The sequence below is a fragment of the Ischnura elegans genome, chromosome 1 (genome assembly GCF_921293095.1).
Source record: "Ischnura elegans chromosome 1, ioIscEleg1.1, whole genome shotgun sequence".
Taxonomy (NCBI): domain Eukaryota; kingdom Metazoa; phylum Arthropoda; class Insecta; order Odonata; family Coenagrionidae; genus Ischnura; species Ischnura elegans.
In genome coordinates this window covers 127274403-127290888 of record NC_060246.1, presented here as the reverse complement: position 1 = coordinate 127290888, position 16486 = coordinate 127274403, and the positions used below count along the sequence as shown (strand labels likewise).

General features: G+C 40.2%; 1 protein-coding gene across 1 annotated transcript in view; it reads right to left on the bottom strand.

Annotated features, from left to right (window-relative positions):
* Positions 1-16486, bottom strand: part of LOC124163648 (homeobox protein abdominal-A homolog) — a 119484-nt gene that overhangs the window by 26141 nt on the left and 76857 nt on the right. The window contains exon 3 of the mRNA XM_046540742.1: positions 2252-2275. Within this exon, the coding sequence (XP_046396698.1) occupies positions 2252-2275 (24 nt within the window). The remainder of the gene's footprint in view (positions 1-2251; positions 2276-16486) is intronic.

The following is a 16486-nucleotide window of genomic DNA, read 5'->3' as shown; positions in this document are numbered from 1 at the left end:
CCTGCCGAGGGAAGGGAAATATGACCATAGGCTTCGAGAAAACTGTAAAGAGGTAGGTATAGGGAAAAGAAAATTTTCCTCTTCTATTAAATTGGTTTAGAAAACGCTGTCATGTGAGGACAATCGACCACTTTATTTAATTTGAAAATGACAGTTGACTCTTAACATATCTCTCTGCCATTATATAATACTACTGAGTATCTCATTCAGTCGCAAAAATTAAAAAGCTAAAATTTAATTTAATAAAAAAAAACAAAATACTGGTTTGGCCTCCTGTGAGTCGAAGATTATTTTACTCACTTTAAATTCCAATCCAAAACCAACCCTCAACATAAGTTTAAATGTAGGAGAAATGAATTTTAGATGTGAATACATTATACTTCCTATATTTTCTGAAAGAATTTATCGGCGAATTCAAGAAATTTAGCAGTAATATATGTTATGTGAGATCTTACTATTTAAAAAAAATAAATTAGGAGGTAAGGAAATTAAAAATTCAATGAGAAAATTATTTTTTTTTAATTTACTCCAAATTAAATAAACTGATTTACAGTCGTAGCAAAGTAATCATGGATGAAATGTATTTCCTCTAATCCCTTTCATTACAGTAAACACGGAGAAATAACGAAACTACTGACATTTGCCGATTTAAAAAAATATATTTGCGCTCCACCGGTAGAGGCTTGCTGTGGAAGTTGCTTCTACTATAGTAATTGATTTTTTGTTTAGGATTAATTTATTTTAACCTTTACAACAATTAAAGTGACGAGTAAGATATTTTTACAGAACGTTCTTTCACAGATGATAAAATGATAAAAATTTTTTCTGAAAAATTAAAAATTGGTGGGAATTTATTCGCTCGGTTCATGCTTTCATGAGAAAGACAAAAATTTCATGACAAAGACAAAAGTATTAAGACAAAAGCAAGTATCTTAGCCCCTGACTTACCTTCCAAAAGCATTCAAGCGAATGCAATGCTCAATGAATGAAGGCTCAAGTTACAGGATTAGAAAGCTGATAAGACAAAGATATGATATGCAGTCTCTAACCTGTGGTTAGCGTTTTATGAAGAAGCTAGTGAGACACCGCCAGGGTTGGATATTCATGCCACATTGTGTGCCGAAAAAGAATGTCATATACCCGAATTATGCCAGAAGTACGTGGTGATAAATATTAACCTTCATGGTTATTCTTTTATGATATACATTGATAGCACACTATGAGTTAATATCTATTCCCCAGTCATTTGCATGGTGATGGGTAATTTCAAGTCAATGAACGTATAATCATAAATAGCCTAAGGTTCTAACTCAGAATATTAGATGGGAATGCCTAGTCAGAGAATGCTTCGCTGGTACCTACATACATGCGAAAACGTAATAGAATTTTCTACTTCGCCCACTAAGAAGTATTTTCGTTTACTATCTGCCTTTCGAGGAAAACCTATTTCCGGCAGAGCATTAAAAAAATCTGCCTAACATAAATGGGTACCTATTAATGTAAAGTCCAAATAAATCCTAGAATCTTGATTTCAAGATGAGAGTTCTTTGTAAACTAATAGCTATGAAAATAAATTGACCTCCAACATATGCATTTACCAATTTAAAAATGTCCTATTTTATTTTTTTTTGTGATTTTCAACTTGCTATTGGAGGGTATATAACCTGAGTTTCAAAAGAATTTGCAATAGAAACAGAAAATGAACGGGAGAGAGTGCACTGCCACTTTAATAACTCGTGAATAAGCATTTATGGAGTGCGTAAATTTTCTTGTTTCACACTTCTTTCGTAGTAGCTTTCGCGCGCAACCATACTTGAGCACCGAAATTGAATATCTAAACCAGCATTTTTCAGTATACCATAACTACTTCAAAAATGCAAAATTGAATTATTGAATTCAATGCTTTGATTAAATCGGATGCGAGTGAAATAAAAAATAATTGTCACCATTCAAATGCAATAACCAAAATTTGCATGAAATATATATATATATATCCTTTTTTCGTGGAGCGACGAATATAAATTATATTTTTGTCTGACAACATTTCGTGAGCACATACGTAGATAAAAATAGATCTTAAAGGGCAAGGGCTATATCTACGCAATATTTATTTTCATCCATCCGTTCTTATAAAAAATCCATCTGTTCTTATAAAAACAATGTCTAGAAACTTTAGAAAGCCCGTAACCCAAACGGGGACACTATACAGTGAGTTAGTATGTGAGGGAGAAGAAGGCAAGATGTCACTCACCATTATAGCCAGACAGCGTGGGACCTGCGGCGCCGACCAAACCAAAAAGAGACGAGTGAAATCAATCTTTGAGTATTTTTCTACAATCATAATTTAAAAGCTTAAATTAATCATTGATTACATTAAAAACGTAAAATAGCAAATTATGAGATTTTAAATAAACAGGCACATACAAACCAAAACCACTAAAAATAATGAAGTTTAATTATTTACCCACTGATTGCTGAAGTAATTTCCAATATTGAGGTTTGCAATCATCTAGAATCTGGTAAGTTAAAACAATAATAATTTTAATCCATGTTGTTGACAGTAGAACCAAACCTACGTCGCTAACAAACAAAAGATTTGTAATTCTATAATATGAAACGAAACTTAACAGATAAATCTTTACACATTCTTACTTTTTAGCAATCCTTAATTATGCAGTATTAACATGTGTTAAGTGGAGTAATTCATTATATTGGATGAAGTTTTGTTTACTAGTGGTCACACACAGTTGAAAACAGGAAGAGTATATTTCATTTGCATTATTCAACGACAGGCAAAGGCAAAAGTGAAAAAAACCTCTATCTAAAAAAGTCCTCGCTAGATAGCAAAATAATCGATTAAACTGTTTAGACAGGTACTTATAGTAAATTTCCTCATACATGCAGAGTTACGTAATTGATTTTAGCAAAATATATCATAAATTGATTGTACCTGAAATAATAAATAATTTAATAAATACTTTAAAATGAAGGATATAATAAAATAATTTTCCCAAAAACCCCTACAAACATTTTTTTCTAGGAAAATCACATTACAAAATTTCTTTTTCCAAAAATGTGTTTCAAAAACCTCTCCCACTCAAATCTGTACGCTGAGAGGTGGAAAATAAAGTGATGGAGACAAAACAGAAATTGGTATCCTTTGAAACTGAAAGATACCTAAACGTCAGCTGGGATCATTTCATCGGAACACCATGTAGCTACAGAATAAAGACATCCATCAAGGTACATCGACTGTCATCGTCAGCCTCAGTTACGCAGAAGCGAATTGAATTGAATGAATTGAATGTTCGCACAATTGAATGCAAGGATGGGACTTGGAAAAGGAAGGAAGGTTATAAGAGAAATGGTGAGGCATATGGAAATAAGATGACGAAGATGGCAAGGAACAATGCGGGAACGGACAGACTGCTGGAGTTAGGAGGGGAAGAAGGTGTAAGCAGGAAGGAAAACAGATGAGCCCGACTGCCGTTCATTAAGCACTTGGAGATTGTTAACGCGGGCTTTAACGACGCTCAGTGCTACCGCACAGCGAGTGCATCCATCCCCTCCCCTCCCTTTCCCGTACTCCTTCCCCCCTCTCATCCCGAATCCATCACGTGATGCAGAAGCGGATGACAGCGTGCGTTTGGAGGCCATTCCGCCCGACTAATGGCGGTGAACAAGATGTGGGGACAAGGAATGCTGTGCAAGGGGAAGTTTGAAGTGGAGGCATGGTAGCACAGGGTCTCCGCTATGTCCGAGTCTTTGAATTCCACGCCTAGTCCTTTTTTTTGTGTAAACGTTAATATTTCTGGGATTTCACTGAAAGTCTTGTGTCCATTTATCATTCAAGTGATGCTTTAACATATAAATCACAAATAGTGTTGGTATTATTTAGTATTTCCCTCACGCAACCAAATATATAAGTTGCAGTATAGAGGTAAAATGTAACGTGAGAATAAAACGCGATTATTAAAATATAGCGATGACTATAATATTTTTGGTACCCTCGTACAGAAGGAATTATAGTTTCGAGGAGAATGTGTAGTTTTAGGGCACCCAGTGAGATTATTAGAATTTCCTTAGTGTTAAAAAAAATATTTTCTGACTTTTCCGCGAATAACACTACTACACATTTTATTTTCCATATAAGACGACACCCTTTTGAGGGAGTCAGACTATCTCCAAAGTGGGCACGGCATGAGGAAAGGGTTGTGGGCTTGGCTATTCGAGGGAGAGTGGAGGTGAATGGAGGGAGGGTGGCGCTCTGATCACTCGACTGCTGTCCCCTCGCATCCCATTGAAAGGATTGGGGGCGTCCGTCCGCTCGCCTCGTTTCCTCCCTTCTTACGGCGTCATAAAACGTGATGGATGGCCCCTCTCATTCAGCGCTGCCGTGCACGTTCGCCGGCCCTCACCCTCCTCCCCCTTCACCCTCACCCCCACCCCCTCATCTCACTACCACCCCCACTATCAAACGTCCTCGCCGCGACAAACACGCGACCACGCGAGCTTGCTACCATTGTAGCTTGTACAACGCTTCCTCTCTCGCGGTTTCGTCTCTCTTTCCCCGTGTCTCTCGTGGCGGCACCAAAGGCGGCAATGTTCGTGAAAAGGGAAAGGGTGGAGATTACGAGCTGTCACTTCGCATTCTAAAATAACTGAGGGTTATCTACAAGGGTGAAGGACCGTAAGCGCGAGGTTCCTGACTCAAGAGACGATCACTTATTATCGGTGCTCAAAGACAGTAAGCGGTCAAAAGCAGCATGTGATGTAATCCTTTATGAATCGCATTAACACATGCTTTTAGCTCGTGTCATTAATCTTCAAAGGGGTTAGAACTTAATCTCAAAATCAATTTTAAAAGTATTCACAAGGTGAGGCAGATGTAAGATTGTTCAAAATATTCTACTGCCTTAAAAGGACTTAGAGGCTGTAGTGAATATAACAAACGTTGCGGCATATTCGGTTTATCTTCCAAAGATCAAAGTGTATTTTTGAAAGGTAAAAGGATGAAATCACTAAGTACTTCCATTAGTCTTCTTCTTACCCAGTAAAACCTCCAAATATCAATGATTAGGCTAAATTCAGGGCTTTAAGTACAGAATTATGACAGAAGAGGGCACTTACTGTAAGTGCCAGATTAGGAAAAAAATGAAAAAGCAATTTTCTAAACGACTTTTTAGAAATCCCGGTGGAGAATGTGGTAACATCAGCTGTGAAAACTAAGACTTGACTGCATCGTCGATAAATATTCCATGAATTATAACGGTTCGATTCATTAATTTATCATCAACACATTTTTCCGCAAGAAAGCAACCTGAAATTACCAACCGCCTCAGCTGATGGAAGGATGATTAACAAAGGGTGCTTAATCTGTTTCGGAAAATTTTCTTGCACCTCAAATAATCCACCATTTATGCATTTGTTAAAGGTACTCTTCAAGTTATTTATTTTGACAGTTCATCCGAAGAGACCCAAATATATACGTGAGCACAATTCAAACTCACATTAATGGATCATCGACTTTTTATGGCTCAAATTTGAACCCGTGGAGTGAATAAGTCCGCCCCCCCACCCTATAAGAACAATATAAGAATCCTTAATGCCAAATGTAAACGCGGGCGTCTCTCCGTCTGAATCCCGCGGGGCAAATAAATTTCATATTTGCTCCCCTTTCGTCTGAATGGGCTCTCGCAAATTACGATGGGAATTTCGATAACAGGGCGAGCGAGGGCCATCGCGCTTGTCTAGATCGCGGCGGAGAGGGAGGGAAAGACAAAGGGCTCACGAGTGAAGGGACGCAGTGGGGTGGAGGTTGGCACGGACTGGGGAGGCAGGAGATGGCGTCGGCGGCGGTGGTTCTTGGCTCCAGGCCACGCCCAACGCATGCGCCTCGCCGGCGCGCTATAAAGAGGCAGACAATGGGAGGAATGATCGGCGAGCTGCATACGGGAGGACATCACGCCGTCTGCCTGCGGACGCGTATGAATGCACGTTGGTGCAGTCCATGGTTTTACAACTTAGACGGACCTAAAAGGGCTTTCACTTGTGATGCCGGCGCTTGCGAATTCACTAGGAAGAGATAATATTCTAATAGTGAGCGCTAAATTAACAACTTACATGGTTCATGCGCAGGGACGTTGACGTGGTGAGTTTCGGGCCTTGATTTTTTGTTTAAGTGCCTAAATTGCCTAAAGAGCCTAAAAAAATAAATATTTAAATATAATAATTTTCATATGAAAATTATAAAAATATTATCATACTCTAGATCATACGTATTTGATTTATCATATCTTTAAAAAAGAAGATGATGCTTTAAGGAATACCTAAAACTGCATAAACTCATCCATTTCTTTTCCGAAAGGCAGTTTATAGCTACACCAGGCATAAATGGGCCTCTCCCCTAGTTAGGTAAATGCACTAAATTGCAGCCGAAAAGAAGAAATATCAAGGCATGATTTGAATTCTTCTAATTTAATATGTTATTTTACAACACTCATTCTCGAAGATCATATAATCACATTGTTTGCTCAAATATTTTCTCACCACTATGTGTCATAATTTTTAAATATATTAGCCGTTAAGTTTTACGATACAAAGAACCATATGTTGCGGAGAACTTCTATAGAAGAGGAAAAAACATTCAAGAGGTTTGACGCTCACAGCTGATTCCAATTTCATTGCCATTACTTTTGGATGTACCCTTAAGAGTTCATTCTCCTATTAAGAGCTGTTTTTACATCATATACTTATCATTAATTTATTTTTATTTTTGTGTTACTGATGACTACATTATACTAGTATAATAAATGTTTTTAATCCGGAATATCAAATTCTTGCTTCTTTAAAACGTTTATCAGGACCACATCTCAGCATAAGTAACTCAACTAGCCCGCACATTTCCTCTGAAAGTCAAGGAAGATATAGAGATAAAAGTCATAGACGCATTTTTTGAGACACGAATCAATTTTTAATCACATGAATAGGACTAGAAACATATTATTTTTAAGCTATAAGTCTTTAGAACTTGCAGTACAATGACCATCATATGGCTCCAAGAGTAACGCTTGTGGAGCCATGGTTTCTTCAAGAGACTTTTTTTTTACTTCCTACTCCTATTATGAACTATGCGATGAAGTCAAGTATTTTACCTTACAATGAGCAATGAATTGGATCTATAAATGCAATAAGATCATAATCACTTCAAGCGTCACGATTCTGCAACCAAAATAATTTAAAATAAGTTTAGACCAATAAAACGTAAGTTTAGCTGCTCTCGCCTCAAAACACATCATTATTAAATCGCTATCTAATCATTGGCCATAACGCACGCGATCGAGACATGAATGCCACTGTCATATCGCAAATGCCTCGTAAAAGTGAGTGATGTGATAAAAAAATAGCACGCGGAAGCCATAGTGTGCTTGGGCATGATAGGTCACCGGGACAAGAAAGGTATCTCACCAGGAACAAATGATGACGCGTCGCGGTCGATTTATGGCGAATAATAACTATGATGAGGGGATGTGAAGGAGTTTCTCGTGACGGCAGTGCTCCGAATGAGACACAAGAGTGCACAATTGGGAGCAGGGGGTGAGAGGAAAAAGGGAGGCTGGTTCGCACGGCGGCGCCCGCGACGTTTCTGGCACCAGCCGAGGGGAAGGAGGGCCCCCGAGCATCTGTCGCTACCTTCTTGCGGCGAGCGGCTGGCTGGCTCTCGAGCGATCAAAGGCGATGCCAGCAGACGGCCCACATTGATGCCACTATACCGATGCCTAACAAGCTCCATTGAGCTAATCTACCGCGCCGCCCGTCACCCTTCTCCCTGCTTGCTCTGAGCTCTGGTGGATGCTATAGGGAAAGATCCACCGATGGTGGACAAGGGGGTATTGTAAGGAAGGAAGTGGAGTGTGACATTAAGGGACGGGCAAAAGTAAAGGGGTGAAATGGAAGAGCCGGAAGAAAGGGACCGATGGGTCATGGTAATATGTTAAATATGATGTCGGCAATTGATTATGATTTTTGTGGACAAAGCGTAGCCTTATTCATGGTAGCATATCTAAGATTAACGACCATACCCAAAGTTGATACTGGGCCGATTAAAGTATTCATAAATTCACTCAAGGGATCCATGTTAGCGTTTGGTAAAAAGCAGTAAATATGATCGCTAGTACATGAATGCTGCCAAATTTACTTGCACATTTTATGGAATTTTGCCATCCGTTACGAAGGCCAATAACCATTACTTTGCTAAACATAAGAAACGGAATTTCACAGCCACAATATGTTCGGCATATTGTACCTAAAATTTAAGTGCTACTAATGCTTCAGCGATCCAAAAAGAAATTAATGCATGGACGGTTGAAAAGTTATTATGTTATGAAAAAGCCCTCTCAAAAGAGACTCATCGCCTAAGCTATAGGAGAAACCTAATTTATGGCTCATAAAATAGGCAAACATAAGGACAGAGCGGTCTCACGTCCCATGAAGATCGTAAACAACGCGAAGGCGTAGAAAGAACCTAATTTCAGTGATAGAGATGAAACATGAACATAAATATTCAGTAAAATTTCTTTTGCCAATGCGTGTTACTTCTAGACATGGATTAGAAAATGAAAATCAGAGGCATGAGGTTTTTGTTTACCTAACCAAATGACAGTCTTGAATTAGAGAATTAAAAAAGAAATGATTCCTGATGTATGTTAATCAGCTGATATATTTTCGCCACTAGGAAAATATCTGAAACACTCAAAGCTTGTGTGTTCATGCAAGACCAAGATGAAAAAAATCTTTGCCATCCACTTCGATTTCCTATTCTTCGCTTTTCCATATTCCGAAATAAATTGGAAATTTTTAAAATATTTTTCTCCGAAAAAAATTCGAAGCGGATACTGTTCGATTCAGTCTGCAAACAACATTGAGATAGCCAATTGGCAACGCTGCGTGTTGAGAGGGCGACGGGGGAAAGTAACGCGAGAACTGAGGGAGGCTGAGCGCCCGTATGTTTTGTCTGTGGCGAGATGAGAGTATTCCGACTCGAGGAGGCTGGCTGTCCCGAGGAGTAGAATTGATGACATAGGACGGGGAGAAGAGGGAGAGGTTTGGAGAAAGGAGGGCGAGAAGATGGAGAGAGAACGCGTAGGAGGGATGCCATTTGGGGAAGTGAGGTTGAGCTAAAGTGAACGGGGGAGGGGTTGCATTCGTAACTGGGAAAAGGAAAGGGACGGACCGCAAAAAATAGGTGGAGTGACAGGGAACTAGATAGAGTGAGTGATAGCAGCGACTAGACAGCACGGTAATTGATGTAATGGCGTAGACGGTGGGTGAGCATGAGTTTCAACTCGAAATAAGCCTATTACGAGTCCCTAGTGAGAGCAATTTATTCATCTGTTCTCATGATCTTTGGCAGAACAATGTATACGGGTTAAAGGTCTGACCTAAATAGGCTCTTACCACATGAAGATACACAACCTTCCATAGCAAAAAAAGTAGGCAAATAGTCTGGATTTTAGTAACTTTTTCTTTTATTTTATGTAAACTTTTTCCAGTTAGTATCTATATTATATTCTGGTGGAAAACCTTTATTGATTAATTAATGTAAAAGATTTATTGATTTCCTCATTTCCATGGCAACTTAATAATAGAAAGCGTAATTTAACATGGTATCTATCAGTACAATTATTTAGGCCATAACTTGACATAAGTTAAACCGTTGCTTCTAAAGAATATCTGCTTATGAGCTTAGTAAGACTGAACAGTGATTTCTTCCTTATTTTTACAAATTGCTAAAGCGAAACCATATCGCATGTGCGCTGGTATTGAGAAATTCGTTCATGATCATTACAGAGCACTAATACCCAGCAACTGAAGAGGTTGTTGATGAGTCAGCATAAAAGACGCAAGGAATAGAAAAACTTTAAAACTTTAAAGTTCCACTCCAAGGCAAAGTCGAAGAATGTAAGAAGAACGTAAGAGAAGGAATGTAGGAGGAGATCCAGGCGTAGACGGAGAGAGATGCAACGAGGGACGAAAAAACGGGTAGAGGGAAAAAGCGTGAATGCGAAGGGAAGAAGGGCGAACGGAGGATGTCGTAGTGGGAGGGGAAGAGTCCTTTGGGAGGAAGGAAGCGCACCCGGGAAGACTGAAGAGTTGAAACCACGTGACGTAAAATAAACGTCCTCCCGAATAGTTTATTGGCTCCACGCTCCGAGCAATAAGGGAGTCCAGGGTCCTTCCACGGCAATCTCTCCTACCCTCTCCCGTCCCACCGTGCGCTACTGTACCTCGCGATCCCCCTCCTCTGCTCAAGCCACACAAAGGCCTATCCACCACCACCCCCGCACTCCCCCATGAAACCCATTTGTTCTCCCTCCCTCTCTCTCTCTCTCTCTTGCTCTAGCTCCACCCAAAAAACCTGCACGTCCTCCACCTTAATCTCTCCCCTCCCACCTCCCTCGAATCTATCTCACTTCCACCCTACCTCACCCCATCCAACCTCTTCCCCAAACAACCCAAACTTTTACCTTTTTCACTCTTTACCACCCTTCCCCAACTCCAGCCAATGCGATGCTTCCTCTCTCTCTCTCCTTCCATCCTCTCTCTCTCTCTCTCTCTCTTAGGTACAGTATTTTACGCTTATTTCTAATCTTCGGGGGGCAGAGAGAGCTCAAGCAATTTCAATCCATCTTGCCCGCACCCTCGTCCCCAGATCCTCGTTACTCCCGACGCTTCATCTCAGAGCACACCCCCGACCCTGAAGCCCACCCCTAGCACACCAGAGGCGCACACCGAGGGCCTGATGCGAGTGTGAAACCCTTCCACAGCTCTCCCAGATGCTCCTCCCTTCCCGCCGTCGCAAATAAGAAGCAGCACCCGTGGGAGTCGGGATAGCAGGACGAATGGTGTTGCCTATCCTTCGCCATTGCCCCGGCCGCAAGGGTTTCACATAAACAGTGATATAATCGGAATCACTAGCGGTGGCGAATGGAGGAAGGCAGCCAGGCATGCGGAGAAGGGCAGTCAGAGAGGGTTTAGAGGAGGCACATGAGGTAAATCCCCGTGGGGAGGAAGAGGGAAAAATTGAACTAAAGGGGGAAAACTTGGCCTTGTTAAAATGAATTAATGTTTGAATGAAAGGTGATGCTCGTTTTATTCCCCATGAAAAAATAATTCCTCTTTTTCCTGCATACATCAATTAATCTATGCACCAGGAAAACTTTTACTCTCTCATTGTCAGAATGTTCTGCGCAAATCAGAATCCCGTCCCCTTCCACAGCTTCCAAGCGATGTAGTAGATGGAATTCACATGGTAATAAAGTAGACAGATAACATTAAATATAAATCTTGAGGTGTTCGGACTGACGGGGTCATTATCTGCGAAAACAACGTTGAGTTGCTGAGAAGCATTCGAATGGAAAATGAGATGCTGGATTTCTTGTTGGATGCAAATGGTTATCCACGACGTTATTTTCAATCCACTGCACTTTCTCCTGCACACATCCATGAAACGAGGAAACATACTCTTCAACAGCTTAAAAATTTACATGCCATTTAAATTGGTGTAAATAACTGGACAGATTCATAGTGGTAAAAAGGGCAGTAAAAGAAATTTACACACGGATATTTGTACGGAATTTCACCTACACAGGGTATCTTAATACATATGTTTTATCACTGCTAACATTACATTTTTGGCTGCATTCCACACTCTGACTCAGTTTTTACCAATCATTGGACGATGGAATGATTATTATTTTTTCTGGGGAAAACCGAATTCCTCTGCCTTTATGTGCCATTCGTTTGCAGAATGCCGTTTGACCTCAATTTTCATGCAGTTCTGCTGCATGCAATTTTTGCTGAAATTTTGTGATACCACCAGAGCATTCTTTCTGCCAAAACTGCGTAGAGCAATATATACTCGTACTAGCATTTTTGTATGTAATGAGATACATTCCAACCCGTTCTCATGCCAAAAAACTTCTATAATGCTACGAAAAGATATAATCCGACGTTATACTCAGGAATCTCCTCCTATTTCAAAATGCTAGGCCAAGTATTTTCTGCGCATTTTCCGTTCCCACCCCGAAACTTCTTGCAGCCCCATGATTCCCCTCCACCCACCAGTGCTATACTACAGCCCCCTAACGGAGGCTCCCTCTGACTCTTCCACCCTCCTCTTCACCCCTTTCCCCTCTGTTCGCCGCGACCCCATTCGTGCCTATCCCTCTCCCACAACTCCCCTTCCCCCAACCCTCCTTCCCCATCCACCTTCATCCCCATGAGAAACACTCTCACGCCAACTTGATATTAGAATTATGTTCCCTTGGGGCCGAGATTAAAACTCATATATTTCCAACTCCCTCTTCGCGATAAATGTTCTTTCTTCCCTTCATCGTCTTTCTTCCTCAATTTCTTCCGGATCCCCTTCCAAGGCCCCGCAAACTTCTTCGTCCGCCCAACCCCTGAGCCCCCGATTCCTCCCCCATACTCCCATCCCATGGCCTCCTACCCCCTCACCCCATAGCCTTCCCATCCAGCGACTATCCTTCTTCCCCCTTTCTCCAGTGCAGGGACTACCCCCTAACACCCCGCCTCTTTCCCCGCCGGCATCCATTTTTCCCCAAACCCGAGGCTCAGAATCATTGAACTTTGCTCTCGATGCTGGTTAAAAATTGCACCCTGAATTGAAAAGGAACTGAAAAAATGTTTTCATACGAGGTGAAAAAGAGGTGCATTAAACGTATTGAGAAAAATTTGTACCAAAGTATTTTGACAACCTTTCGGCAGCTTAAAAGTCGAGAGAATATTATAATTTCCCTTTGAAAAATTATTAGAATTGATATGAAAAAATTAAAAATTAATCTTAATATGGAGATATTATATATCCCGCTGGAAGCCTTCGGACATCCCGAGCAAAAATCCACGCCGTTCGATTTAAGGGGAAAAGTACTAGCCCCCTACCCTGAATGGGTAAATACGAATGGGTAAATAACAAACTAGGGTTGAAGCACTGAATGGGTGAATCTAGATATTGTTTTAAAGAGCCAATCACCAATTTGTATTTGTTAAATAACTGCACAAATGGATTTCACCATGACTCCAAAAGCCAATATTTTGCAAAATACCCTATCTGGAGAAGGAAATATCCTCTATATTTCTAATTATTACTTAATTTGAAAGAAAGTTCTTTCTTGATAAATTTACAAATCACAGGATTGAAAGAAAGCTACTTAATAAAATGCGTCGCATTGAAATTTAAATGAATTTCTGGATGAATTGTTTGCACTACCACTCTGGATATAGTAGCTCTAGGAATTTATGGTTATCAACTACCAATACCAATTACAACTTTATATGCTCATTATGATTTATTTTCCTGCTGATTCCCCAAGAAAATTTCAGAAAACTATATTTTTTTAATTTCAGAGCTTATTTCTTATCAACAACATTAATACATGATCATAACGATAGTTCATAAATTAGGTAGCAAAAAGTATTAACGGGTATTTTTTTGCAAATCATTATCGATCATTGCAATAATCTTGAGCTTTTCCTAATATGCCCTACTTATCACATAGCTCTAAATATCCTAATAAGTTGTACGACCCCGCAATGCTTCGTAATCCTCCTATGATATGCTTTCAATGTATATAGATAAAAATATAAAAATGTTGTGAAGAAGTTGTCATATTCTCCGTAAACGTTAATTGCAATGAGTTAAATCTCTACATTGTGAACAATGCTTTGTTTTCTTTGCTCCATGGCCATTAGGTATGACCCGGAACAATCGCGAACGATGATGCTGTTACTATATAAAGAGGCATACATCCACATTATTCTTTTATCACCATGCCTCTCTTTTATCGTCATGCCATTCCAACGATTACCAAGCTCACTAACGCTTGAGAAGCCTCGTGATAGTCACGAAGAAAGCACAGGTCGGTGAGATAAGTGGCCCAAGCCTGGAGTGTGGGCGTCTTCCATTAGCTGAATGCGTAGCGGGGAGGGCAGCTCATCTTCGTCCAGCTGAGGCACAGTCCTCCTCGCTCCTACTTGAAAAAACCTTGCCGCTCTCGTCCTCCGACCACCAGCCTCTCAATCGCAGACTCGGAAGCTCCCTAATCTCAGTCACTCTCCCATCACACCGCTTTATCTTGCGAGGTGGCTCGGCGAGAAGCACTTTGGGAACGTGTTAATGCCCGCAAAGGGTCCAAAGTTAAGCCCAGTGGGAGCTACAGAGAGAATCCTCAAGTCCCAAACATTCCATGAATCCGATACTGCGTTTATGTTTTTTCTCCATACTTTGCAGCCTGCTGGTTCATCAACTGCGCCGCATGATTCACAACTTATGACAGCAACTGGGATGCGAAATAAGAAAATATCTAATAAAATCTGCCCCTTATTCTTCGTCCCCATACGGTCTAAAGTGAAGATTGTTGATCGATATCATGAGAGATACAACTTTAACCCAAACGCTTAAACATGTTAGCAGCTGGCACGTGATTTTACATTCTTTATGAATTGAAATCAATTGAAGGACATTCGGTGGTGGTAATTGAGACAAAAAAGCAATACAAAAATAGGTTATTGCAATTATTTTTCGCCTCAGCGCAAATTGATGTGATTGTTCGACTTCATTTTGATTAATGCAACTGAGTTAAACGCATTCATATTGCTTGTAAATACAAAAGTATTTTATATGATATTAATTCATTTGCTCATATAATTTAGATATGATCAGATTGAGCCAGTCACAATGAATGTCGTAAAGAATAGGGTGGAAATTCACACGAACAAAGGCTATAAACGTCACCTTCCCGAGAGAATAAAAATGTTTCAAACGCCATCTGGAGAGAGAAGAATATCACAAAGATCAAGTCACGTGCGCGTTGAGGTTCTGAGGTGAGAGGGAGAGACTAATAGTGAGAAAAGTTCCGCAGCGATGGCCAGCGAGAGAAGAGTGAGATCCAGAGGCGTGGTGTGAGGTCGAGCGGAACTAAACATGCTGACGAGATCTCCTGAATGCGAGACGAGAGTTGGTACAGTTAAGTTGGAGGAGAGATATTTTTAAGCGCTCAAAACATTTAAAATCACCTGGAAGTCAGACTTCGTGAGAAAAAAATGAGCGATCAAAAATACAGAAAGACACTGCATTAACATTTTTGACTATTCTTTTCTGATTCCAGTGAAGATATTTATTTTTTATATTCGCACTGATAAATTCATGGAGAGAATTTGAATATTCAGCACAAAAATTTTTACCGTATAGGCTGATTTATTTTATCAAAATATAAGATTGATTGCACAAGAAATTTAAACCATCTCAGCAAGAACAAACGAACTCAAATTATTTCAAAGTGCCAGCCATTCGAGTGGTTATCCTTTTCCGGAACTCAAACGATGATTTTAAAAGGGAGCAAAAAATACATTTGTACCCTTTCCAGCGATGAATTTACATTTTATATTCTGATGTATTTCAAATTTTGTAGAGTATTAAATGAATATTGAGCAATACATTTTCCGCTAAACTTTCGTAGTAGTTATATTTTCCTCATTTATTTAGATTTCAATATACTTACATTTAGATTTCATTATGTTTACTTATTACTGCAGGAAAGTTATTCAAATCATGCTTTCATAATAATGGCCCTGAGTTACACCACTTGAAAAGTAATAAGTATGATGGATAATAAGGAAGCATTCACCTGTAACAGGAAAATTCTGATGGTAAAATAAGTGACTCATATGGTTATTTGTAAGTTCCATAAAGTTAAGAAGTCGCCATTTGTCAATCTCTCTTTAACGATGGTGCATACGCCTTTAAGTCCTCATTAATCGTATTCTTACGAGCTATTTCAACAGACATTTCATTTTATGATACCATGGAATATCCCATTCCATTGTATTCTCAAGCTCACATCATTGCATAAGTTTCTTTCCATCGTTTGATAACCAAAAAATGTGTCGTAATCGTAGATAAAAATAAAATCAGAGTTGATGTTACCTTTATATATTAAGAGCAAAAGCAATGCGTTACGTTCCTACCTTTCACGACCTGCGCAGTTGAATTATCGATACAGTTTAGGCTTGTCTCCTTGAAATACATAAACCTTACCATATTCTCGAGTAAACGTATGATCAAACATGCGCAGCTGTATCCATTAAGTCTTCTCACTTATATTAAAAATGGGGCTGAGGTCGGTGCTCAATGCAGGACATCCGCCGAACGCTCTCCATCATGGGGTCACGCGGGAGAGAGAGAGTGAGTAACTAGAAATGATTTGGCACGCACAGAGCAGCGCAATGGGAAAGGGATTAACTCTGCGGATGGGTGGGAGGCACAACGAGATTTTCCATCTCCTCCCTCTCCCTCCCCCACACCCCAGTCGCCGTCGACGGCTTGACAAAGCGCCCGCGATGCCACGGGCGTTGCCCTGCTGAAGGCGTCAGCGGCGCCCGGGATATTACGGGTGTATCTCGCAAG